This window comes from Leptonychotes weddellii, chromosome 15, assembly GCF_054177405.1.
Source record: "Leptonychotes weddellii isolate Sample4059 chromosome 15, ASM5417740v2, whole genome shotgun sequence".
In the NCBI taxonomy this organism is placed as follows: domain Eukaryota; kingdom Metazoa; phylum Chordata; class Mammalia; order Carnivora; family Phocidae; genus Leptonychotes; species Leptonychotes weddellii.
In genome coordinates this window covers 49434672-49459436 of record NC_138383.1, presented here as the reverse complement: position 1 = coordinate 49459436, position 24765 = coordinate 49434672, and the positions used below count along the sequence as shown (strand labels likewise).

Below are 24765 nucleotides of genomic sequence, written 5' to 3'. Positions count from 1 at the left end.
TGGGCTGGCGGCTGCCCCCAACAACAGGTGCACATTCCTGGGCGCCTCGTCATTTCCCCTGCGCTGGCGAACCGAGCGAACTCACTGAGCCACGCGGCCGGGCTATGACCCCAGGGCGGCTGCTGCTGCTGCTGGGGGCGCTGGGGGCGCCGCTCGCCCCTGGTACGTCTGGGCCTCAGGGGGGCAGTGACGGGGCCAGGGGTCGTGGCCGGGCGCGGTGGCTTCACTTCGTGCTCTCCTCTCCAGGCGCCCGCGGCACGGAGGCGGAGGGCCGGCTCCGCGAGAAGCTTTTCTCGGGCTATGACAGCTCGGTGCGGCCGGCGCGGGAGGTGGGGGACCGTGTCGGGGTCAGCATTGGCCTCAGCCTGGCGCAGCTCATCAGCCTGGTGAGGGCGCACGCCGGGGTGGAGGCCGGGCGCGCTGTCCGGCTGGGGGCGTGGCTTTGGGCGGGGCCGGAGCGAGGGCCGGCTGGGGGCGGGGCCTGGGGCGAGGCCAGGCCGGGAGATGGACAGGCCGTTAGCAGAGATTGGGTCGAAATCGGACCAGTGGACAAGCTGTGGGCGTGGCTGCTGGACCGGCCGCGGGTAGAGCCGGGTAGGGCGAGGAACCCTGAAGTGAGGCCGGGGCTACGGGAAGGCTGGGGGGCGGGCCTTGAGGCGTGGTCGCAGGCTGGGGCGGAGCTTGGCGCCGGACTAGGTCGGGAAACAACAGCGGGCGGAGATTCAGGGTTGGGTGAGTTACGGGCTGTGGGTGGGGCCCGGGACGGCCGGAAGTTTCCGGGATAGAGGCGGGGCTTAAGTCAATTCCGCATCTAGGAGGCGGGGCTTGGAGCCAAGAGAGAGGGGCTCAGAAAAAGAGGGGTTTCCAGAGAGAGCTTGACCCGCCGAGCCCCTTCATTTCTCTCTATTCACATCACCTCTACCCTTTAAACTTTTCCCTTCTAGAACGAGAAGGATGAGGAGATGAGCACAAAGGTGTACTTAGACCTGGTATGGAGACCCCACGGGGTGGGAGAGGGCGTCCCCGCTGCCTTTCCAATTTCCTCCAATGTCCCGCTCAGTAAGAGTGTATCTTGCATCACGACCTCAGAAAACATAACGGAACGGAAGCTTCAGGAGACAATACCTATCTTTACTATGGGAGTTGCATGCCACACATTTCTTATTCTAATTTTTTTAACAATGTTTTGGGGGCCGCTAACTTGATTCCCGACCCACTAAAGGGTCGCTAACTGCAGTTTGAAAAACAGTTTTAGTGGCTAGCTAGTGCAACCTCCTCATTTTTACAGACTAAAAACTGGGGGCCCAGGGCGAGGGAAGAGGAAATTGGCTGATGGGGTCCCAGCGAGTAAAGGTGCAGCCGGAATCAGGACCCCGACTTCCAGGACCATAGCCCAGGCCTGTCGGCTCCCCTTCCTTGCACTCCCTCTCCGGCTTCCTCCGGACATCCCACGTCCCCTCCCAGGCTCCAGTCCCGGACAGCCCCTCAGCCTCTGCTTCCACAGGAGTGGACTGACTACAGGCTGAGCTGGGACCCCGCGGAGCACGACGGCATCGATTCACTCCGCATTACGGCTGGATCCGTGTGGCTTCCGGACGTGGTGCTCCTAAACAAGTAAGATCTTCCCCGAGGCGGGGAGGTGGGCGGGGCCTCCGGGGGGCGGGGCCTGATCCCGACCGAGAAGGTTCCTCCTCCGCAGCAACGACGGAAATTTTGACGTTGCTCTGGACTTGAACGTCGTGGTGTCCTCCAATGGTTCCGTGCGCTGGCAGCCTCCCGGCCTCTACCGTAGCAGCTGCAGCATCCAGGTGCCCGGGCTTCCCCTGGGAACCCTGCTTCTTCCGAGACACGGCCTCCGCAGCGACTCCCGTCCCTCCTCCATTATCCCCCATAACCCTCCATATCGCTCCCGTCCTCCTGATTTTGCGTTGTTTCATCCTCTCTGCCCACTGTCGCTGACTTGCAGTGTTTCTCAGCGACCTCGCTCCCGTTGCCCATGGCCTCCCCTAATAACCTTCCAATTCGTCTGTGACCCTACATCCCTGTGACCTGCCTAATGACCTCCCAACGCCCCCAGCCCCGAACAGTTCTCTGGCAGCTCTGGTGACACCCCCCCACCCCCGCTCCATCCAGGTCACCTACTTCCCCTTCGACTGGCAGAACTGCACGATGGTGTTCAGTTCCTACAGCTACGACAGCTCCGAGGTCAGCCTGCGGGCCGGCTTGGGTCCTGATAAGCAGGAGCGGCAGGAAGTGCACATTCATGAAGGCACCTTCATTGGTGAGTGTGGGCATGGCTCCCACGTCCATGGGCTTTATGATTTCCAGTTTCTAACAGGCTGATAAACACCCTCCTCCTTCGGCAATGCCCAGTACAACCTGTGGGGTCGGGAAGGTAAGTGGGACTCTCTACATTTCGCAGATATGGAAGTGGAGGCTCGTTCATCAGAGATGGGCTGCCCAGCCCAGTGTCCGCAGCTAGCGCCTTATCACATCAGCCACCCTCGGGTCTAGGATGTGGCAGAGCAAGCCATATCTGGCAGCAATAAGGACAGGTCCCACACCTGTGTCCCTTTCTTCTCTCCTCCCCTCTCCTTCCTCCCAGAGAATGGCCAATGGGAAATTATCCACAAGCCTTCTCGGCTAATCCAGCCTCCAGCGGATCCTAGGGGAGGGGGGGAAGGACAGCGGCAAGAAGTCACCTTCTACCTCATCATTCGCCGGAAGCCTCTCTTCTACCTGGTCAATGTCATTGCCCCATGCATCCTCATCACTCTCCTGGCCATCTTCGTCTTCTACCTGCCGCCAGATGCAGGTAAGGGAGGGAAGAGCTGGCAACCCTCCTTCTTACCAGTTGCTCAGCTTCTTCCTGTCCACCCTGAAACCAGGCAAGGTTTTTCTGCCAACCCAAGCCATCATGGATTGTGCTTCAGCGATCTTGCCCAGGTTTTCCCTTCAACCAGAGTCTTCTCATCTGGATCCAGGTTTTCCCTCTAACCTCAGGCTCTGCCTCCCCTCTGCTGCCCACTTCTCTCCGTCCAGGAACTCCTGAACTCTGTCCTTCAGAATCCTAAGATCTCATCCTTGGAACCAACAAACTCCTGTGGTTAGACAACTCTCCCTTTCCCTTTCCCCATTCCTGGTATACTCCCCCCCCCCCCCCCAGTCCCTTGGAGATTCCCTTGGAAATAATAGCAACATTTCTCTAGGGGGCAGCATAATGTAGTTACAGAGTAACCTTGGGCAGATTCCTTCCTATGTGTCCCTACCTAACAGGATTATTTTGAGGATTAATTGAGTTAATAGAACTATGCCTGGTACCAAGTAAGTTCTATGTAAGTGTTATTATTTTTACTATTTTTGAGCACTTGCTATAAGTAGTACAGTTAACATGTTACATACATTTTTTTTTAAAGATTTTATTTATTTATTTGACAGAGAGAGAGTGACAGCGAGAGAGGGAACACAAGCAGGGGGAGTGGGAGGGGGAGAAGCAGGCTTGCCGCCAAGCGGGGAGCCCAATACGGGGCTCGACCCCAGGACCCTGGGATCATGACCTGAGCCGAAGGCAGATGCTTAGCGACTGAGCCACCCAGGCGCCCCAACATGTTACATACATTAAAACTCAATTCTTTTTTTTTTTTTTAAGATTTATTTATTTATTTTAGAAGGGGGAGGGGCAGAGGGAATCTCAGGCCGACTCTGCGCTGAGCGCAGAGCCAGACACGGGACTCGATCTCACGACCCAGAGACTACGACCCCAGCCGAAATCAACAGTCGGACCCTTAACCGACTGCACCACCCAGGCGCTCCTACGTGATCTCAATACTAATCTTTAGAACAACTCTGTGAGGTGAATACTGAATTGTCTTCCCACTTTACAGAGAAGGACAAAGAGGCTGAGAGAGTTTAAGTCATTTGCCCCACATTATAGTTAGAGAGAGGTAGTGTCGCGATTCCAACTCTGGTTGGTGCCAGTCTGATTCTGAGACTGAAATCCTTAACTCTGGTATTTAAAGTATGCTTTCCTTCTCTCTGGCATCAAGTTCTCTGTCTAGGGAAGGAAAGTGATCCAGCTCTAGAACACACTTCCAAATGTAACTTCTACTTCCTCCCGGAGCAGAGCAAATCTTGGAACCCAATATTATATAGGACTTAAGTAGAGCAGACCATAAAAGTTTTTTATTTCGATACCTTCCTTGAAGTTTGAGGTGCCTATTTTATGCCACAGGAATATTCAGCCACCTGGCATATCCTTATATACTTTGTTTCCTTTTTTAGATCCTTCAAGTTGCTATTTAGTTCCTTTTAAAAAGCTACAAGGGTTGGTCTATTCATTCACGCAATGATATTTGTTTAGCATCTATAATGTGTTAGGTAGGCACTGGGAATACATCAGTGAATAAAAGAGACAAAAATCCTTGCCCTTGTGGAGTTTACATTCTAGTGGGGAGACAGTCAATAAACAAGATAAATAAATCTATTAGATAGTATATTAGAATAGGACAAGTCCTAAGGAGGAAAATAAAGTAGGAAAAGTGGTTAGGGAGGATGAGAATGGGGGTAGGGGTTACAATTTAAAATAGAACAGCCAGGGGGCGCCTGGGTGGCCCAGTTGGTTCAGTGTCCGGCTCTTGATTTCTGCTTAGGTCATGATCTCAGCGCTGGGCATGGAGCCTGCTTAAGATTCTCTCCCTCTCCCTCTGCCCTCCCCCCGCCAAAAGAATAAATAAAAATAAAATAGAACAGTCAGGGGCCCCTGGCTGGCTTAGTCGGTACAGCACGTGACTCTTGATCTTGGGGTTGTGAGTTCAAGCCCCACACTGGGTGTAGAGATTACTTAAAAATAAAATCTTAAAAAGATAGAGAATGGTCAGTGAATGCCTCAATAAAAAGGAAATATTTGATCAGTATTTGAAGGGAGAGTTGAAGGGGGTGAGAGAATGACCCTGGCAGATACCTGGGGGAAGAATGTACCAAGTGGAGTTAACAGTGAATGCAAAGATCCTGAACTGGGAGTGAGCCTCGTGTATTCACGAAATAGCCAGGATAACTGAATGAAGGAAGCAAGAGAAAAACAGTAGGAGATAAAGTCAGAGAGATAATGGGAAGAAGGCCTTGTCAACCACACTGAGGACTGGCTTTTATGCTAAAGAAGATGAGAAGCCACTGGAAGGTTTTGAAAAGAGAAGTGATACAATCTGATTTACATTTTAACAGGATCAATCTGGCTGCTCTGTTGAGAACAGTCAGCAGGGGGAAATAGGATGAAGCAAAGAGGAGGCCTTTATAATAACTCAGACCTGAGGTAATGGTGCTTTGTACGAATATATTTTGAAGGTACAGCCAGTAGGGTTTGCTATGGATTGGATATGGGATGAGAGCGAGAGAGGAGAGTTGAGAATGACTGATAGGACTTTGGCCGGAGCCCCAGGAAAGATGGATTTGCCATTCATGAAATGTGGGAGCCTGTGGGAGGGTTTGGTGGTCAGGGGATTAGTTTTGGGACATGTTAAGTTTGAGACGTCCATTGGACATCGAAGCAGAGAGGTTAAATCAGCAGATGGCTATAAATCTGGGGTTTAGGAGAGTAAGTCTGGGCTGGAGGTATAATTTTAACAGTCATCTGCATGCAGTTGGCCCTTCCAAAAGCCTGTCCTTGTGTGGGCTGGAGGTCACTGAAAATGCCATGGAAATTGCCTTCTGGCAAAGCCTAATCCTTCTGCCTTCCCCTCTGGCCCGCAAGGAGAGAAGATGGGGCTGTCCATCTTTGCGCTGCTGACCCTTACCGTGTTCCTGTTGCTGCTGGCAGACAAAGTTCCTGAGACCTCCCTGTCTGTCCCCATCATTATCAAGTACCTCATGTTTACCATGGTCCTCGTCACTTTCTCAGTCATCCTTAGCGTCGTAGTCCTCAACCTGCACCATCGCTCACCCCACACCCACCAAATGCCCGTTTGGGTCCGCCAGGTAAGATGTCCTCCTCCGACCTGTGTTAACTTTCAGTCCTGGTGTTCGTTTTTTTGTGTGTGCAGGTATCACTCCTGCAACCCGCCTACCAACTTCAACCTTCCCTTTCTCAGACCTAAGGGAGAACTGCAACTCCTGGTGGAATGTTCTAGTGCCGGGGCCTGTTGGATGTTGAAACGTTGCGCAGTTAACTTTACCCTCCCGACACTGTCATGTCATAGATTCCTTACTTTCTTCGTCAGTACTGCTCATACTGGGTCTCAGGGAAACATTCATTCCCAGGGCCAGGTCCTGTCAGGGTGGAAGCCCTCGGAACTTTCCTTTCCAGCCGGGACGCCTCGCAACCCACTTAGGAGCTCTGGAGGCTGTGTGGCTGGGGGGACGCGCGCACGCATGCGCGGGGATGGGCAGGTGGATGGGAACGGCGGGCCGCTTCCCTTGCGGTCTGAAAGCGTGAGAGCCCCCGCCAACACGCCTTTCTACTCAGCAGATCTTCATCCACAAACTCCCTCTATACCTGGGTCTGAAGAGGCCCAAACCTGAGAGAGACCTGATGCCGGAGCCACCTCCTGTAGCCCTCAGGGATTCTCCAGGAAGTGGCTGGGGTCGGGGAACAGATGAATATTTCATCCGGAAGCCACCGAACGATTTTCTCTTCCCTAAACCCAACAGGTAGTACCTACTGCCCGTCGCCTACAAGGAAGGGAGAGAGGGACCTACAGTTCCCAGAAGACTGTGCGGAGGCAGGCGGCTTAAGGTCCCAGAAGATGCCCTTGGGCATCATGGGAATTGTAGTACCCCCCCCCCCCACTTCCACCGCCTACTTTGCGGAAAGGCGGAGACTAAAGCGTATAGAGATGGGAGGAATTGCGGAAGGCTGGAGAGGTCGCCGCTGGCGGGGAGAGCCTAAAGGGCCTTCTCACGTTTTGAAAACTGACAAGAGTGTTGGAGGAAGGGGTCGGGACGGAGCCTTGAGCCTGGCCAAACTGTCGCGCCTCTTCCAGGTTCCAGCCTGAACTGTCTGCCCCGGACCTGCGGCGACTTACCGATGGTCCAACCCGGGCTGTGGGCCTGCCTCCCGAACTACGGGAGGCCGTTTCCTCCATCAGCTACATCGCTCGGCAGCTGCAGGAGCAGGAAGACCGCGACGCGGTAAGTCCAATGAGGGTGGAGCAGGGCGGGGCCTGGGTGGCCTCGGGTCCGCCCGCAGACCCCGGCTCCGCCCCAGCGCCCGCTCTTGTTTCTGATTGGAAGCTCGCCTCCCTTGGTCCCGCCCCCTGCTTTCCGACTGGTTCCTCGCTCCATCGGTCGTCCGCAGTTTCGTTTTCCTCGGTCCCGCGGCCCGCCCCTGTCTCTGAGCCATGGGAGAAGGGCGAGGGTACGGGGCAGGCCTTCCCTGGGGCTCTGGAGCTCAGGGACCGTGTACTCTGCCTACCCCCAGCTGAAAGAAGACTGGCAGTTCGTGGCCATGGTAGTGGATCGCCTTTTCCTGTGGACCTTCATCATCTTCACGAGCGTTGGGACCCTCGTCATCTTCCTGGACGCTTCGTACCACTTGCCCCCTGCCGACCCCTTTCCTTGAGGACAGAGGGCCAAGACGCAGGTCCTCGGCCAGCTGAACTGAGATTTGGTCAGCGCTGACAAGGCCTGTGCCTTTCTGCCTCTCGACTCCACTAGGAATCCAGGCTTCCCATATCGTTGCCTTTCTGGGGAGAGCGCCCAAGTGGGACGGGGCCGACTGAAGCCCTGGGCCCCACCAGAAATGCACTATCGGTTTATTTATTCTTTGGCTTCTTGTAGAAGTTCCTTTGGATATCAACACTAGGTTGCCGGTAGAATGGAACAAAGAAGTAGACTGTAAGCCCTAGGAGGGCAGGAACTGCGTCCTGTTCACTGTCATACCCCAGTACCTAACACAGGCCCTGACCTATAGGATAGTAGGTGCTTCACATTTGTTGAGTGATTAGAGAATTTTTTTTTTTCCTGGAAGGAACTACATCAGTTCCTTCCTTCCAGTAGTGCTTATGTTTGCATGTTGGGACTAGGTGGTCATTCTCTTTGTTTTTACTTTCCTGTAATTTATTGTTTTGTAATAAGTGTTATCCTTAGGATTAAAAAAAAAAAAGGTTATTTCTAAAAGGATGCATTTGTAATGAGGGGGGAAAAGAGCACTTTAAAAAACCCTCATTCAGGTTCCAGCTTTGGTGCTCAAACTTTGGATAAGGTACCAAGCCGCTCTGGGCCTGAGATTCCATGACTGTAAAATGAAGCTAAGAATAGTATCTGTCCCCAAGTCTGAAGGTCACATGAGAAGATGGGAGCAAAAGCTCTACACAGTATACATCAGAGTTTGCAAACTGGTGTGTTTGTGTGACCTGTGTTGTTGGCCTGCACAATTTTTAGTGTGAGTTAGCTAGTTTAAAAATCTGGATATTGCACAGAGGAATTTGGATTTCTGGCTTCTCTTGGGAAAAAAAAAAAAATTAAACTACAGTAACACCGGGCCTGATTCCCCTGTTGGCAGCAGCCTGCTAGTGCTGATCAGTGTGACGGCCCACCCTGGTCAAGGTATTTGCACCAGAACTCCTCAAAGCCCCCACCCAGCCGACCAGCTTGGCTCATTTCACTTGCCCGTTCCTCCGTAACATTAGACAAAATCAAGGGGAGGGGTGGGGAGATGAGTTGAAGGCAATGAGAGGCTAGTGGTAGAAAAAGAAAGGTGGTGGTATCTCACGACCATCCCTCACTTTATGCCCATTTCTTTTCGATTTGGAGAGCGGGTCGCACCAGGTGTAAGGCGCACCGGACATTAGGATCTTGTGCCCAGCAGGCTGTGCGAACTGGGCTGAGTTAATGTTTCTGCCTGGAGGTCAGACCAAAGTCAGCTTGAGCCCTAGTGGCTGCAGCCGTTACAGTGACGTACGCAGGGTCACCAAGCCCTCACACCTCCTCAGCTGCTGGAGGCTGTGCCCTCAGAGGGATCATACAGCCGCAGCTCCCAGGATCTCTGGGAGACAAGGTAAGCATGTCCCTGTCCAGCCGACTCCCCAGCCACGCAAAGAAGTGCACTTGGCATCCCAGTGCGGAGCACAGTTTGTTTGTCTTGTTGGTTTATTGGCCTAGAGAATTGGACACACACACAGATGCGGAGATAAATATTGGTCAGTTTCTCTAAATCTGGGTCCTCACTACGTATAGAGCTAGTCTGTAGGATTCTAAACCTTGCGTGCTGTAGCACAGAACCAGTGGCCTTTCCACTCCACCATCACCCTTCTCCCCAGAGAACATGGGGAAAGAGGGCACAAACTGACAAGACTTGAATAATTTTCAAAAGACGGAATTGCAAAATCCCAAATTTCCAACATCTGAAATTCACAATATTCAAGTTCCCCAGCTCGGATACACGTATTTCAATCTCCAATTTGCCACGATCTCATTTGTTGCCCAGAACCACCAAATTCTGGAAGCTAGTTTCCTAAATCATATTTTCAAAAAAATAAGTGTCTACGATCTCAGTTCTCCCGAAAATGTCTGTGGTTTTGGAATTTTGACCTGTTCTGAAATTCAAATCCCCCGGTCCATCCTCAACTCCTTCCGTTTCCTGTGCCTTTCTGCCTCAGAGGAGTGCAGGTTAAGGATATAGGAGAGCTGTCAACATGTCTGCCCCCTGCCTCCAAGGCTCTGTCTCCCTTGTGGTTCCGCTGTGTGTGTGCGTGTGTGTGTGTGTGTGTGTGTGTGTATATATATATGTGTGTGTGTGTATATATATATATAAAATTTGTGTGTAGATATATATATATATGTATTCTTTATTATGTTCTTTTTTCGCAGTTTTTCTAAAGTGCCAGAAACGAGATTTGTGGGAATTTTTTTAGTGATTTTTTTTTTTTTTTTTTTTTGCATTTCCCGTTTTAAGCATTTTACCCCCTTAAAAATTGGAACTTGGTACATTCAGTAGGAACTCTTCACTCGGACTGTGGCCAAGACCAGGAAAAGTGCAAAGAGACAGAGGAGGAGAGAAGGAATGACACTCCTCCGTGGTTAACATTCAGGAGCCTGTCAAAAACCTCCCCCTTCCTGTAGACTAGGAGGGTAAGAGGAGGCAGGAGGATGCTCCTGGTCCTTCCCCCAAGCTCACCTCCCTCCAAAAGCCATGATCTTGCCCTTTCAGCCACGAGAGAGGGCAGCCATCTTGGCCCCGGAAAACAGTAGCTGGGATTAAGCTCCCATCTCAATGGTGGCAGCATTTCCCCCTTTTAAACTGCACTCCTCTAATTCCCATTTATCAGATTTGCTCCCCCAAACTGACTCTCCCCTTCTGAGCTGTTGTTTGTTTTTTGTTTTTTTTTTGGGAGGGGGGAGGTGGGTGGGATGGGAAATGTTCATCCAATCACAGAGTGGGGACGGCCGGTCGTCAAAGAGAATTAGGAGCAAACATTTCTTCAACTCCCCCACTGGAAGGAAACATACGGACCCCTGACCAGGGTTAACTAGTGCAAATTAGGGATTAGGGACTGTTTAAGGTCCCTGCGCCCCATCCCTAGGCTGGGATCTTTGGGTGTGGGGAACTGAGTCAAAGATGGGGTGTAAGGTGCTATTCTGGAGGAAAAGTTGGTGGGGATACCCCAAAGCCCACCAAGGGAGTAGGATGGTTCCCCAAAAACCACCTGGAGTGAATGGTGAGGGAAGCGACACTGGGGAAGATGGAGGTAAAGGTAAGGATGGGAGGTCATGTGCAAATCTTGGGCTTACCCACCCATCCAACCCCCATCACTTTTCTGGCTATTTGGTCTAGTCTGGGAGAAACCATCAGGAAAAAAAAAACAAAACAAAACCAGGGAGAAAGTAGATTCCCTTCCCCGTCCCATATGGAGCTCCCTCCTCCTGGCCCCCAAATCTGATTTAGCCCAGAAGAGGCCATAGGTAGAGGCAGGAAGAGGTGTGATCTACTCACCTCTTTGCCTTGGAAGAATCTGGGGCTCACTGGATTTGGGGGTCAAGATAGGGCCAAGATTAGTGCTGCCCTGGGCTGGGAAAGTGCTCAGCCGTGGAACAGATGGGTAGCCCTCCCCCCAACACCTCCTTGACCTGGATTGGAAGAGGCCATCTCCAGAGTCTAGGAGAGGAGGAATATGGAAGATCTAAAGGCATGGAAGCCAAGGAGACAGGGACACAGAAACCCACCCCTGCGAAGAATGGAAGCCATGCTTCCAGATGGGCAGGTATCAGGTATCACAATGCTCTGGTCCAGGCCCTGGGCCACGAAGAATGGAATGTGCTAGGAAGCATCTAGGCAGGGGCTTAGAGAAAGCTTCAGAATGAGGGGAGGTCACTAGGTGAGAGAGATGGTTTCCCCCCCCCCCCCGGGTTTACGAATCAGGAGGGTAGGTTAGACATTCAGAGCTGGTGGGGGCCGTGAGTAGAGATTCATATAAGTATATTGCTCAGTTGCCCCAAGGGCTGGAGAAAGGATGGGAGCTGGCCCTGCCCCTCATGGAGGCCATTCCCTGGAGGAGAACTGAGAGGGGAACCACCCAAGATCCCTTCCCAGGAGATGGGAAAACTACAATCTCACACAAAGCAGCCTGACCCCTGAGCTCCAGGGGCCCCCAAGTCCCTGCACAAGAGTGTGGAGGGGCTCCCAAGGGGCAGGGAAGCCAGGGAGCTGGTAGTGGCAGGGGGTTCGGGGAGGGTGGCATCTGGTGAAAGGGGGGAGGTGGGCCCAGAGCTCACCCCACATCTCCCTTCTGGGTTCTCTCAAGCCCTGCCCTTTCCCCTTCTCCCTTAGGAGGGACTGGTGGAGGAAGAGTGGGCGGAGGTGGGGTTGGGGGAGTAGGGGGTGCTGCTTGAGGATTGACTGCGTAGCCAAAGACCCCTGGAAGGAAGGGAAGGGCCCCCCCACCCTTCTCGTCAGGTAGGACCATGTTAAGAGCAACCGGGAGAGCGGCCAGGTTGCTGAAGTTGTAAGGGTAAGCGGCAAGGAGCTGGGGGCCATAGACGAGCGGGTAGGGCTCTGGGTAGAAGGTAACTTTGGCAGCCCCCAACCCCTCCGCGCGGTCCCCCTCCCCGGCCCCCACGGGCCCCTCGCTGCCACTTTTCCCCCTCCCACCGCTAGGTTCCCTGCCGCTCCCAATCAGAGCCAGTGGAAATTCCTGCACAGGCGGATACGCATAGTTGCCCCCTCCTGCCACCAGCGGGGGCTCCTCACCCCCTGAGATGACAGGGTCCTGGAGAGAGGCGGCCTCGGACGCTCCCTCCGCAGCAGCAGCGCTCCCGCCACCGGCCTCGCCGCTGGACGAGGAGACTTGCATCTCTTGGGGGGCCTCCTCCTTGACCTCCCCGGCTCTGGCGCCGGCGCTGCCCTTGGAGTAGGCGATGACCGGCGTGGGGGTGCCCCCGGGCCGCTCGGCCGCGTGCCTCTGGCCGTGGCGGCTCAGGGCGGCCGCCGTCTTGCACACCTTGGCGCAGTGGGGGCAGGCGAAGCGGCTGGAGGGCCTGCGGCCGGCGCGGGAGCCGTGCGCGCCGCCGCCGTGCGCCTCCTGGTGCTTGCGCAGCTTCCTCAGGCTGGCGAAGGTCTGGGCGCAATCCGCGCAGCGGTGCCTGCGCTCGGCCCGGGCGCGCCCCGCGGGGCCCTCGGCCGCCGGCGCGTCCTCCCAGCTCCTGCGCTCCGGCTTCTGTCTCCAGCGGGGCGGCCGGCGGCCCCGGGGCGGCGCGCCGCCCCCGCTGCCGCCCGCGCCCGCCGCCCCGGCCTTGCGCTTGGGCTTGTAGGAGTAGTAGGGCCGCCAGAGCTGGTCCTCCCCGCCAGCCCTCGATTCCTCCTCGTCCTCGTCCTCGTCCTCGTCCTCGTCCTCGTCCTCGTCCTCTTCGTCGTCCTCCTCCTCGCTCTCCTCCACCTCCTCTCCGCTCAGCTCCCCAGGGCGCAGGTCAGTCTCTGAGATGCGGCGCTTGACAATGGCCTCCTCGCCGATCCGCACGGTGATCTGACACAGTGGAGGTGGAGCCTGTAGCTGAGAGGGGCCCCGGCCAGGCCCCGCGGGGGGACCCCCACCCCCGCCAATCCCGCCGGCTGGCTTGGCCGTGTAGGTCAGAGTCCTTCCAGCCCGTGGGTTCCGGCCCTTGGCCTCCTCCGTGGCTGTGGCCGGCCCCGCGGCGGTGGCCGGGCTGCCCGCTGTGGCCGGGCTGGTTGGCGTGGCTGCAGGCTGAGGGGGAGGAGGTGGGTACTCACGTTTTTTGGGGGGCCTCGGGGGAGCAGTGTAAGTGATGACCGAGGCAGCTTGGGCTCCCCCCGTGTTGGCCGGCCCACCCCCTGCTCCACCACTGCTACTGCCCCCGTGCACAATGACAGAGGGAGCCGGGCGGGCGAAAGCGATGACAGAGGGTGGGGGGCCGGGCTGGGGGGCAGGCGGGGGTCCGGGCGGTGGGCTGGCAGGCATGGCTACAGGGGCCGGCGTGCTGAGGCTTGGAGAGAGGGGAGCCTCGGGGGCTCCCTGGCTGTAGGTCTTATAGGGCCGCTTGGCTGCCCGCATGGGGAGCAGGCGGTACAGCTTGAGGGTATTGAGCTTGGGCTTGTAGCCTCCATTGGGTGTCTTCTCACTGGCTAAGAGGCCGGGGCTAATGCCATGGAAGGCTCGCTGGTGGGTCTTCAGGTTATAATAAGTGACAAAGGTCTCCCAGCAGAAGATGCACTGGTACCTGGGCCAGGACAGCAGGGAACAGGGCGGGGACAGAGACACTGGAGTCAGGGGCCCTGAAGCCAGGGCCTCAGCTTCCCACGTCCTCCACTCAGACCTATGGCTCCCCCAGCGCTCACCCTCCTTTCATGCTGCTTGTCCCATCCTGCCAGCCTCAGGAGAGGTACCAGTCCTAGCTCAGTGCCCCCCACCGGCTGTGAGACGCTAGGCCCCAGCTGGTCCATCTGCGAACCGGGAATAATCACACGCCTTGCCTAACTCACGAAGCCTTCTTTGGGAGCTCCGGTGACAGAGCAGGGGGTGGGGGGGCGGGAGAATGTCTCATGAGCAGGGACGTATGCGGAAAGACACCTTCCGGCTTCCCGCGGGCATGTCTGCAACCCCACCCCCACCCCCACCCCCACCCCCACCCCGTCTCTTCCTATGCGGGCAGCTTCCTCTTCCCGCCCCGGCCTTCCCCACAGCACCAGGCCAGACCCGGCACCCAGAGGTGCTAGTGAGCATCGGGGGCAGGGAGCCGAGGCTGGAGGGAGGCGGCTGCCCCAGTGACGGGGAGCAGGGGTGAGTGGGTGAGCGGGCCGCTGTCGACGCGACTCCCGGGGCCCCACGCTCTGCCCGCTCCTCCCCGCTGCGGTCCCTGGCGCCCCGACTCCTGCCCAGCTCCGCCCGGCCGGCCGCCGCCGCCACCGCCCGGGCCCCCGCCTCCGGCCGCCGGGCCGCTCACCTGCGCTCCCCAGTGTGCCACACCTCGTGCTTGGTTCGGTACTCCGCCAGCGCGAACACCTTCTCGCAGTAGCGGCAGGGGTACTTCCGCCGCCACGAGTGCACGTTGCTGTGCCGCTTCAGGCTGGACAGGGTCACGTAGGAGCGCTCACACGCGGCGCACACGTACAGCACGTGGCCGCCCACCACCTTCACCACGTGCTCGGGGCCGCCTCGGAAGCCCACCGGCGCGGGCAGGGCGGAGGCGTCCACTCCCGCAGGACCGCTGGGGCCCGAGCCCCCGGAGCCCAGCCCCGCCGACCCCCGGGTGCCGGCCCCCCGTCGGCACTGTGCCTCGTGGGTCTGCAGCCGCTTGGGATGGATGAAGCTCTTCCCGCATCGCGGGCAGGGCAGGGGCCGCCGGGACAGGGGGGCCTGCGAGTCAGAGGCCTGGGCCTCAGCCCTGTCGCCCTCCCACTCCCCGGCGGGCCTCGGCCCAGGCCCGAAGCTCTCGTCTGCGGGCTGCGAGGCGGCCATGGCGGCTGGGGCAGGAGGTACCCAGGCATCGCCTCCCTCCCCCAGGCCCTGCAGGCGCGAGATGCCCAGACGCCGCCCCAGAGCTCCGATCTCCGCCACCGCTGCCCCGTCCCCTCCGCCGCCGGGTAGGGCAAGCCGGGCACTGTAGATGAAGTTGAGGACATCAGAGAAGGCAGCTGCTGGGACCCCTGGCAGCTCCAGGACCCGGGGGGGGGAGGAAGTGGGGGGGGAGGCCGGAGGGGGGGAAGAGGAGGAAGAGGAAGAAGAGGAAGAGGAAGAAGAGGAGGAGGAGGAAGAGGAAGAAGAGGAGGAGGACGAGGAGGAGGCAGCTGTGGTGGCGGCGGGGTTGGGGGCAGGGCCCCCAGTAACTGGTGGGAGGGGCAGCGGAGCTGAAGCGAGCAGGGCCTCTCTGAAGAAGGGACTGGAAGCAGCCAGGACACTGCGGTGAGCAGGGAACTTGGTGTCTCCAGCTATGAGGGTGACATCACAGAAGAGGCCGCGGAGCCGCTGCTCATTGAGCTGGCGCAGGACGGCGGGGGCATGGGACGGGTCCGTCACCTCTGCTGGGGGGGGCATGGCGCCAGCCTGGATGGGAGAAGCAGCCGGGGGCGGGATGTCAGAGGCCGGGCGGAGGGGCGGGGCCTCTGTCATCAGGGAGGTGCGTTGGGAGGGCGTGGGGGGGCTGCTGTTGGTCAGAGACTGGAGAAAGACCGACACACTTCCGGCCGCAGAAGGCAGGGGTTAACCTTAGCCACGCTCGTCTGGCCAGCATCCAACCCCAGGATGGCAAACGCTGGGGCTGGAGGCGGCCAGGGCTGGCGAAGGTCATGGCGAAGGTCAAAGGCTCCCAAGTCCGCAGACCAGAGACGTCAGCAGTGGTCACCTTTCTCCGGCCCGGAGGACGAGGAGGCCCCCAGGACAACTACTGACCACTGACCACTTCGCAGGGCGTCCCAGCCTCAAAAAACTGCCTCGTGTCCGGTTTCCCCCCGGCTGCGGGCGCTCGCCCGTCTCACCTGAGGGCACAGCCAACATGGAGCAGAGCGGGGGTGGCTCAACGAGTCCCTTCTGCGGGGCCTCTTCCTTCTGGGGAGAAACAGACCGCGTCCTCAGGAAGGGAGCTGGCCCGGAAAGGACCCCAGGAGGTGGGGGCAGCACCCGGGCTGCTCTGCAGACCCTGACCCCCTCCCGGGGGCCTGTCAGGTTCTTGGTTAGCTGCATCCAGCTGGGGCTAGGAGGGCACACACTTCTTTGCAAAGCCCCGTTCTGCTGCTGGCCCGGAGAAGTACCAGCACGAGGTAATCTGCATGCTCCCAATTCACCTCCACACAACACGGCGGCGTAGCTCAGTCCCATAGGTCCAGGGAAGCCTCTTGGATCACTCTCAAGTCCCTTTGGCCCAATCTTCAGGGCTCAAAAGAAAATCAAAGATGTGCATGTTGTCTTTCATTATAATAGCCTCATTTACGTATCAAAATAGATTTACTAGAGTTTTTTTATTGGGCCCAACTGCTAGACAGTCAATTTAGCAGAGGACCTGCACACACCCACACACACACCCCAGTCCCATAACTCTTGGAGCAGGTTTCTGGTGCCCGGTGACCACCAAAGATCTCAGACTGATACATACACACACGCCCGCTTGCTCCAGTCTCTGGAGGGCACTGGAAAGGCTGTCAGACCCAGCATGAAGCAGCTTGGGTCCCACTCCTTACTCTGAACGCTGGTGGCTTTGGGACTTTGGCTTAAAAGGGGGGAAGGGAAACGCAACCCCCGACCTCGGCTCTTGCTGGAAGGCCCATCCGAGAGGAATAGCAGGCGACCCCGATTTGAGCTGTGGTGGTCACCGCACAGAAAGCCCCTCACAGCTACTTCCCCCATGGTGGGCACAGTCAGGACTCTGGGGTCCCAGTTCTCAGCGGGAGATCTGGGTTCCAGAGCCATACAGTCGCACACAGCTGGGAATAACAAGAGGGCCTGTTCCCCGAGCAGGCCTGCTGAGCTGAGGCCCCTCTCGTCCACCCTCCAGGAAACCTGGGAAGGCTCTCCTTCCCCCACGCCCTGGGCCACATGCAACCTCTGAGGTACCCTGCAGCGGGAGTTCCTCACAAATCCCCCCTCCCCACCAAAACACCATGCTCTTTTCCCCTTTATTAGTCATACGATCTGGGCTGCAAAGCCTCCCTGCCACGGCCCGTGTCATGTTCCCAAAGACTGCTCTGATTCCTCTCCTGGAGGAGGAAGGTGGTAAAGGGGGGTGCTATTCAAAAGCTCTAACAGCCCCAACTGCGAGGCACACGCCAGTACTGGGTCAGGTGGTACCCCTTTAGATGCTGGATCGAAGGGGGCGGGAATCCTGCAGAAGCACCCCCATCCCCTACAGAAGCTGCCCCGCGTGCGGGCTGCTGTCCAGTTCTGGTGGTAAGGTGAGGAAAGAGGGAGAGGGCTCCCCCCTTCCATGATAGCCCCTGGGCCGCTGGCCCCCCGCACCCCCCCCCCCCGAGCGCCAGCACTTCACTTGCATGACCTCCTCCGCTCCTCATCACTAGCCTAAAGGGAGTAACTTAGTTTCCCTGTCATAGAGATTTTATTTTTAAGTAATCTCTACACCCAATGCGGGGCTCGAACTCACAACCCTGAGGTCAAGAGTCGCATGCTCCACCGACTGAGCCGGCCAGGCGCCCCAGCTTCCCATTTTAAACAGAAAGCCTGGGTGGTCAGTTGTTAAGCATCTGCTTTCGGCTCAGGTCATGACCCCGGGGTCCTGGGATCGAGCCCCGCATCGGGCTCCCTGCTCGGCGGGAAGCCTGCTTCTCCCTCTCCCACTCCCCCTGCTTGTGTTCCCTCTCTCGCTGTGTCTGTCAAATGAATAAAATCTTAAAAAATAAAAAAAAATGGACAGACTGAAGCTAGAGATGCCAGATAGCTCACCCAAGGATGTGTGATCAGCTAGTACCAGGGCTGGGGTCTGATACGGGGAAGTCTGGCTAGAAAGCCTGTGTTCTTGGGGCGCCTGGGCGGCTCAGTCAGTTAAGCGGCTGCCTTTGGCTCAGGTCATGATCCGGGGGTCTTGGGATCGAGCCCCACGTCTGGCTCCCTGCTCAGCGGAGAGCCTGCTTCTCCCTCTGCCTCTGCCTGCCACTTTGCCTACTTGTGTTCTCTGTCAAATAAATAAAATCTTAAAAAAAAAAAAAGAAAGGCTGTGTTCTTGACCATAACTGTGGCACATCAGGAAGAAGGACAGGTTTCTAGCTGTGATATTGTGACACTGTAGGAAATATGTATATTTGGTCTTCATCCCCATTCCTGACACGGTGCTCCTAAAACTCTTATAATTTCCCAAGTGATAGGGAGGCTAGGAGCATCTTTTGTGCTAATATTTGGTCTTTGACCCTGGTCCCTGACACAGAACTCCTAAATCCTCTGGAATTTCCTGGGTGGCAGGAGTCTTTTTTGTTCTCAGTGAGGTGACCTTGGTGGTCTCCTGGAGAGTTTCAGGTTGGGGGCTGGTCACCCCCCAAGCCCAAGCCATGTTTAGAGGCTCGGGGCTGGGCACTTGAGTGGCTCAGTCGGTTAGGCATCTGCCTTCGGCTCACGTCATGATCCCAGGGTCCTGGGATCGAGTCCCACATCGGGGTCCCTGCTCGGCGGGGAGTCTGCTTCTCCCTCTGCCTCTGCCCCTCCCCCTGCCCCTACTTGTGCTCTCGCTCTCAAATAAATAAATAAATAAAATCTTTAGAAGCTCGGGGCTTTCAGCTCACCCCCATCCTCCACGGAGGGGAGAGGGGCCAGAGATTGAGTTAATAATTGATCATGCCTACATGATGAAGCCTCCATAAAAATCTCTACACTGTGGGGTTCACAGAGCTTCTGGGTCAGTGAACACATTCACTTGCCGAGAGGGTGTACCCCAACTGGCGCAGGTAGGAGGGCCTGCGCTCAGGACCTTTCCAGGCTATTCACATGAATTAGCATATCCTTTATTGGGCAATAAACCAGTAAACCTAAGTAAGCATCAACCTCAGTTCTACCGGGCCATTCTAGCAAATTCTCTAGCATATTCTCGAAGCTGAAGAGGGGGTCCTGGGAAACCCCGATGTTTAGCTGGTCGGCCAGAAGTATGGGAGGCCCGGACTTGTGGCTGGCATCTGAAGCGGGCAGTCTCATGGGACTGAGTCCTTAATCTGCGGGATCCGACTGTACTCCACAGGGATGGTGTCCGAATCGAGTTGAATCGCAGGACATCCTGCTGGCACCCGAGAACTGGTCCGTGGGACGAGCACAGTGCTAAGCTTTTATCTGCCTCATCCCACGTCAACACTCAAAAGGACCCCCAGACAGCCACAGCGGGGTCTCTCATCAATCCCACTGTACAGATGAGTAAACTGAGGCTTTCAATGCGTGAAACTCCTCACCTGAAAGAGGAGAGGATGCAGTGGTGGGGCGATCCGCCCCCCCTGGCTCGCTGCTAACCAAGCCACGGTTTGGACCCAGCTGCCCAGAGTTCAACTGCCCATCAATGGCGACTACCCTACGGGGTTTTACAGGAGGTGAAGACAGGAGTTATGGGACCCTGGGCGAGTTCCCTAACCTCTCTGTATCTCAGGCTGTTTGTCTATAAGGTGGGGATAATGAGTCCGTTCCCCCTTCGGAGGCTTGTCTGTAGACATTAAATGAGCTCATGACGTGACAGTACCTAGTAGAGTACTTGGCTCTTGGTAAGTGCTCAATAAACGCTATCGCTCTTATTGTTATCTCGGAACTCAGTCCCGAAAAGTAGTGGGGGGAAGTGGTAGAGAAGAGGAGGCAGAAATCGGGCTTCACGGCAGGTTGGTGGCTCTGCAGTTTTTAGTTTTTTATTTGTTTTCATGGTTTCCCCGCTCTTGACTGGCTACGTGATCTGAGAGGTGTGACCGAGGGGCGGCTCCGAGCGCCTGCTGCTGTTCCCTCTGCCCGAAATGTTCTTCCTCGGACAGCCCCACGCCTCGCCACCCCACCTCCTTGAAGCCTAGCCTCCGGTCCCCTTCTCCTGGAGGCCTTCCTGGCCACCCCCGCCTCCCTACACTTCCTAGTCCTCTCCTCTGTCTTCCTCCTTGGCACTCAGCACAACATACTGTTCATGGCTCTCTAGAACGTCAGCTCCGAGGGAGGGAGGTGTTCACTGCTTTGCTCACAGCTATCACCATTCCTTAGACCGGTGCCGGTCGGTACATAATGGGAGAGTTCCAAAATATTTTGGGGAGTGAATGGATCTGCCTCCTTCAAAAAGTCATCCCGGGGTCTGTCCACCCTCAGGAAGGAAGCCAGCCTCAGTGGCGGACTGAGCCGGTCAGCAGCTGGGGATGAGGAGGATGACGTGACCTCGGCCAGCACACTCATGCTTTGCCTGATACACTCCCAGGGTTTTGCGTGGATTGTCTCACCGCATGATTTCCTCCGAGCGGCCATCCGAGGCTGGAATCTGTATCATCCCTATTTTACAGATGCAAAAACTGAGAGCCACCGAGGGATATACCCTGCTCAAGGTCACTCAGCGTGTGAGCCCCAGAGTTAAAATGCAGAACCGGGCTCGTGTGAACCTAGATGCAGAATCTTTCCCCTCTTCCAGGCCTCGGGATCCTGCCCTGAAGGGGCCTGTGGGCGGCCAGTGGGTCACAGAAATCACCACATGAGGTCTCACGTGCTAAGCCCTAACTGTGTCCCGTCTGACGCCGCCCTCTCCTTCGCTCCCCACGTCCAGCCCTCACCAGGCAGGGTCGGATCTGCGGCCCGGCTTGGGAATGGCTCCGGAACGCTTCCCTTCAACCCGCCTCTGGCCCCCGAACTAGCTCAGGCCCTTGTTAACACTTGCCTGGCCCAAGGTTATTCCCCTGCCTCCAGGCCTACCTCCCGGTGTCCTGTCCTCCTCTCCCTGAGGGGCCCTGTCCCCAGCCGGCTCAGGCTGCATTGGTCCTGGGCTCGGAAACCTTCACTGGCCCATGCTCACTCGGGAATAAAATTCAGATGGCTCAGCCAGCCATCTAAGGGTCCGGTTCCAATCTTCCTTTCCAATCCTGCCTTGCATTAGACTTCCTTCAGGCACCCAGGGGGCTCTCCCACCTCAACGTGCCCTCCCCCAGCCCCCTGGCCCCCTGGCCCCCCCCCCCGTCTTTGCCTGTGCTGTCTCTCCCACCAGAGACGCAGTCTCTCCCAACCTCTTGCCCAAAGGCCTCCAAAATGTAACTCAAATGCCACCTCCCTCTTGGCCCTCCCCTACCCAAAGGCCAAGGACAATCTCTCCTGTGCCTGGCTCATCAACACTGGGTGCCCCCGTGGCCAGCACCCAGCACCCAATTGTAGGTCCTCACTGCCTGGGCTGGGACTCCCTGCGTCATTGTCAAAGCACGCTGGTCTTCTGAGACGGACTGGTACAGGTTAGGTTCTGCAGAAACGGGGGAGAAGTGGGGGGGGGGGCGTGCACAGAGAGGCCCGCAGAAAGCTTCGTTCAGAAAGGCAGCAGAGAACGGCCTGGAAGAGCACAGGATCTAGAGCTTTCCCTCTTACCAGCAAAGTGGCTTTGGGCAAATGACTTAACTTCTCTGGGCCTCAGCTGTCTCGTTGGAAAAAGGGAGATCATTCGAACACCTCCTTCCACGGGGTGTTGCAAAGAGTAAATGAACGAGCATATACAAAAGCACGGAGAACAGCGCCTGGCACACCGTACGTACTCGGTAAGAGTTTGCTGCTATTGTTATTAGCCAGGCCCCGACGAGGGGCTCCGCAGAGGCGGGCACAGACAGAGCCCCCAGACTGGAGCTACCTTGCAGGTACATTTTCCACGTGCCATTTACGTCCTTGTTGGAAGACAGGCGGGGCAGGGATCTAGGCCCATTTTACAGATGAGCAACGGAGGCTCGCTCAGGGCCAGTGCCAGGGAGGAAGCGGCAGGGCCAGGAGCCCTCAGTTCCAGTCCAGGCCTCCCTCCCCTCCAGCAGGCCCTAATGCACCTGCTGTGTGGGCCTCACACAGAGGCCGGCGGCCCCCACTCCCATCACACCGGACGGCCGACCACAGTGCCCTCCTAGCCCCCTTCCCCCCAGCCAGGCCCTGCGCAGCACACACACCACTCACCCCTACACACACACACACACACACACACACACACAAAGGTGAGGAAAACCTGTTCTGAGCAATCTGCCTAGTGAGCGAATTCCATTCCCAGACCCTTCCGCAGTGGCAGGAGCAGCGCCGCGTGCGTGCGTCACAGAAGAACAGGGAAAGCAGAGGTACCCGGGAGGGGGGCAGAGAAGAGGGTGAAGCCGGAGGAGGGGACTGAAAACTTCGTGTTTCTTTTCTCCATGTCAGTGACCAGAGTCACACCCGGCCTTTACATAAACATGGCCAAGAAGCCACCGTGCCCGTGCAGGCTGTTTCCCCGCGGCCGCCAGGCCTCTCCTCCCGGTGACCCTGACACGCTGGGCGGGCCGCGAGGGGCAAGCACTGAGACCCCGCACAAAGACGCGCCGGGCCACCCCGACAACACCCAGGCCTCCCGCCCGCTGCCCTTGCTCTGCCCCATATTTATCTCCCTGCCTTCTTCAGAACATACCCCCCAGCAGCCCCGCACGGCTGCTCGGACGCGCGGAAGGCAGGCACGCACACTCGGCCAGAGGCTGATCTCTCGAGGCTGAGGCCCACATTGCCCTTGTCACACCACCTCCCTCCCCACAAGTGTTTTCTGACCAGCTCGCCTCCCAGCCCCACAGCACGGACAGGCGCCCACAAACAACGTCACAAAAGAATCCCAGAGAGAACGTTACAGACACACAACCTTGCCCTCGCCCGGCTGCGCACAATCCCGTAAACACAACCTGCCCATCTCCCCCCGCCCCCAGCCCCTCTCACAGCAGTGCCCTGGGCCCCACAAGTACCTGGGGACACACCCTGGGGGGTTCTCACCTGCCACAGATCCTCGGGACCTGAATTCTAGACCTGCTCCCCCCTGTGCAACTCACTCATAACACACAAACCCACAAAGCCAGCTGGCGGGCCATCCTCGCCAACACCGGGCCACACCTCGGCGGGGCACAGAAAGGGGACCCGGACGTGACACCTTCCGACCCAAAGGTACACAACAGCCCCCTCCGGACGGGCACATCCCCACGGCACGCTCGTGCCCTCCACAGCACATACGCTAACCACGCCAGCTATGCAGAAAACAACAGTTCATAAATAGTTCATATGTGCAAGAAAACACATGCCTGCATCAAACATACATAAAACCACACATCTGACTAACTCCGCATGGATTGTGCCCTGCTTTCCAATGCGGACCTGTCACCCAAAGCCACAGGGCCACCTCTTGTAATTCTGCCCCACATCTCTGGACACCCCTCCATCAGGCTCTCTGTCCCCGCGGCTCAGGGACGGCCCTACCCGGACCCCTGGCTGCCGGACGAGCAAACGGTGGTGCCCAGGAGAGGTTTACCCTGCCCCACAACACAGCAGGAGACACACAATCTCCGGGACTCACAGCCACAACCTTGCCCCGACGGCACGGCGGCTCCGGGGCCCCCGCTCGCCCTGCGCACCCCGCACACCCCAACTCCGGGGCGCTGGGCGGCCCACCCCTCCCCCTCTCCGCCTGGCTCCTACGCCATCGCCCTCCCAGCAGCTTGCAGCGCCGGCCCGGGCTCACACCCGCCCCACCCCACCCCCAACCTGCCCCACGGGGGGGGAAGGGGGCACCGGCCTGCAGAATTAACCCTTCGGGAAGGGAGGGAGCGCGGCCCCCCTCCCCGGCCCCGGGCGATCGCGCCCCCGGGCCGCCGCCGGGTCGGACGCCGCGCCGGGGCCCCCTTAGTCGCCCCCCAGCGCCGCGCGCGCCTGGAGGCGGGGCCAGGCTCAGCCCCCGACCCCTAAGCCCCCAGGTCAACCCCAAAGGGGAGCGGTCGCGGCGCGGGGCGCGGCCCGGGCCCCCGCGGCGCCGGGCAGCGGGGAGGGGGCCCGGCTGTTGGCTCCGGTCCGCCCTGGCCCTGCCCGGTTCGCCCCGGGGCCCACCTGACTGCGATGGCGCCGCGTCCGCCAGGCCCGGCTCATCCCCGTGGCCGCCCCCGGCCGCTCCGGTTTCGCCCGCCTCCAGCTCCGGCTCCGGCTCCGGCTCCGGCCCCGGCCCCCCCCAGCGCCCGGCCCCGGCCCGGCCCCGCCGCCGCCGCCGCCGCCGCCGCCGCTGACATCATCGGCTCCCCCCCGCCCCGGTCCTACCCCCCCCCCCCCCCCCGGAAACAGTACCCCCCCAGCGCCGCCGCCGCCGCCGCCGCCGAGAGGAGGCCGGCGCAGCGCAGCCGACACCGACGCAGGGCTCCGCGCTCAGGCTCCGGGGCGAGCGCGCCCGACGGCCTCGGCCCGGACCGATCCCGGGGCCGGAAAGGCGCAGCGCCGGGCCGCCGGGCGGGTGGACACCGAGCGGGCGCGGGCCTGGCCGCGGCACCCCCGCAGGCCCGCGCGACCACCCAGTCCCGGGCAAGGGACGCCCCCCGCCCCCTGCACGCCCTTCACTCGGCGGGGCACAGCGCCCAGAGCACGCACACCCTCTCCGCAGACACACAACATGGCAGGCTCACAATCCGGCCCAGCGGGACCCGCAGACCCAGGCTCAGCACACTCACGGGGGCAGCCCTGGACACACGCACATGCCCAACCCCCTCCCCAGAAATGCGCAGGGCCCCCCGCCAGGCTGCGGGCCGGGCAGGCCGGAGCCCTACAGAAATGACTACCGGTGCAGATGAACACGCAGCTTGGTATTTTGTCCCCACCGGCAGAAATATCCACATCGGTATACTTGTGCATAAATGCAGAGGCCTTGCTGTGCACCTCCCGGGACGCC

At 58.3% G+C, this 24765-nt stretch overlaps 2 protein-coding genes and 1 long non-coding RNA gene across 12 annotated transcripts; 2 read left to right on the top strand and 1 right to left on the bottom strand.

The window, feature by feature from the left end:
• Nucleotides 1–14: 14 nt before the first annotated feature.
• Nucleotides 15–10410, top strand: CHRNB1 (cholinergic receptor nicotinic beta 1 subunit). Of its 2 annotated transcripts, none has more exons than XM_006738901.3 (11): nt 15–162; nt 247–386; nt 945–989; nt 1505–1614; nt 1700–1808; nt 2134–2281; nt 2606–2815; nt 5747–5970; nt 6461–6642; nt 6975–7122; nt 7412–10410. In XM_006738901.3, exons 1-11 carry the CDS (start codon nt 105–107, stop codon nt 7550–7552), a joined length of 1515 nt encoding a protein of 504 aa, XP_006738964.1. In that variant the 5' UTR covers nt 15–104; the 3' UTR covers nt 7553–10410. The 2 variants fall into 2 exon arrangements, with proteins under 2 accessions (XP_006738964.1, XP_030889957.1); XM_031034097.2 differs by having other exon boundaries at nt 6458–6642.
• ZBTB4 (zinc finger and BTB domain containing 4) lies at nt 10297–24765 on the bottom strand. Of its 9 annotated transcripts, none has more exons than XM_081805792.1 (5): nt 23940–24113; nt 16148–16312; nt 15917–15986; nt 14386–15485; nt 10297–13662 (listed from the first exon to the last, which is right to left on the bottom strand). In XM_081805792.1, exons 2-5 carry the CDS (start codon nt 16207–16209, stop codon nt 11700–11702), a joined length of 3195 nt encoding a protein of 1064 aa, XP_081661918.1. In that variant the 5' UTR covers nt 16210–16312; nt 23940–24113; the 3' UTR covers nt 10297–11699. The 9 variants fall into 9 exon arrangements, with proteins under 9 accessions (XP_081661918.1, XP_081661923.1, XP_081661917.1 ...); XM_081805797.1 differs by having other exon boundaries at nt 16223–16312; XM_081805791.1 differs by having other exon boundaries at nt 16148–16304.
• On the top strand, nt 16312–17823 carry LOC145717432 (uncharacterized). Its single transcript, XR_014140636.1, has 2 exons — nt 16312–16739; nt 16908–17823. It is a non-coding gene; the product is annotated as an uncharacterized LOC145717432 (long non-coding RNA).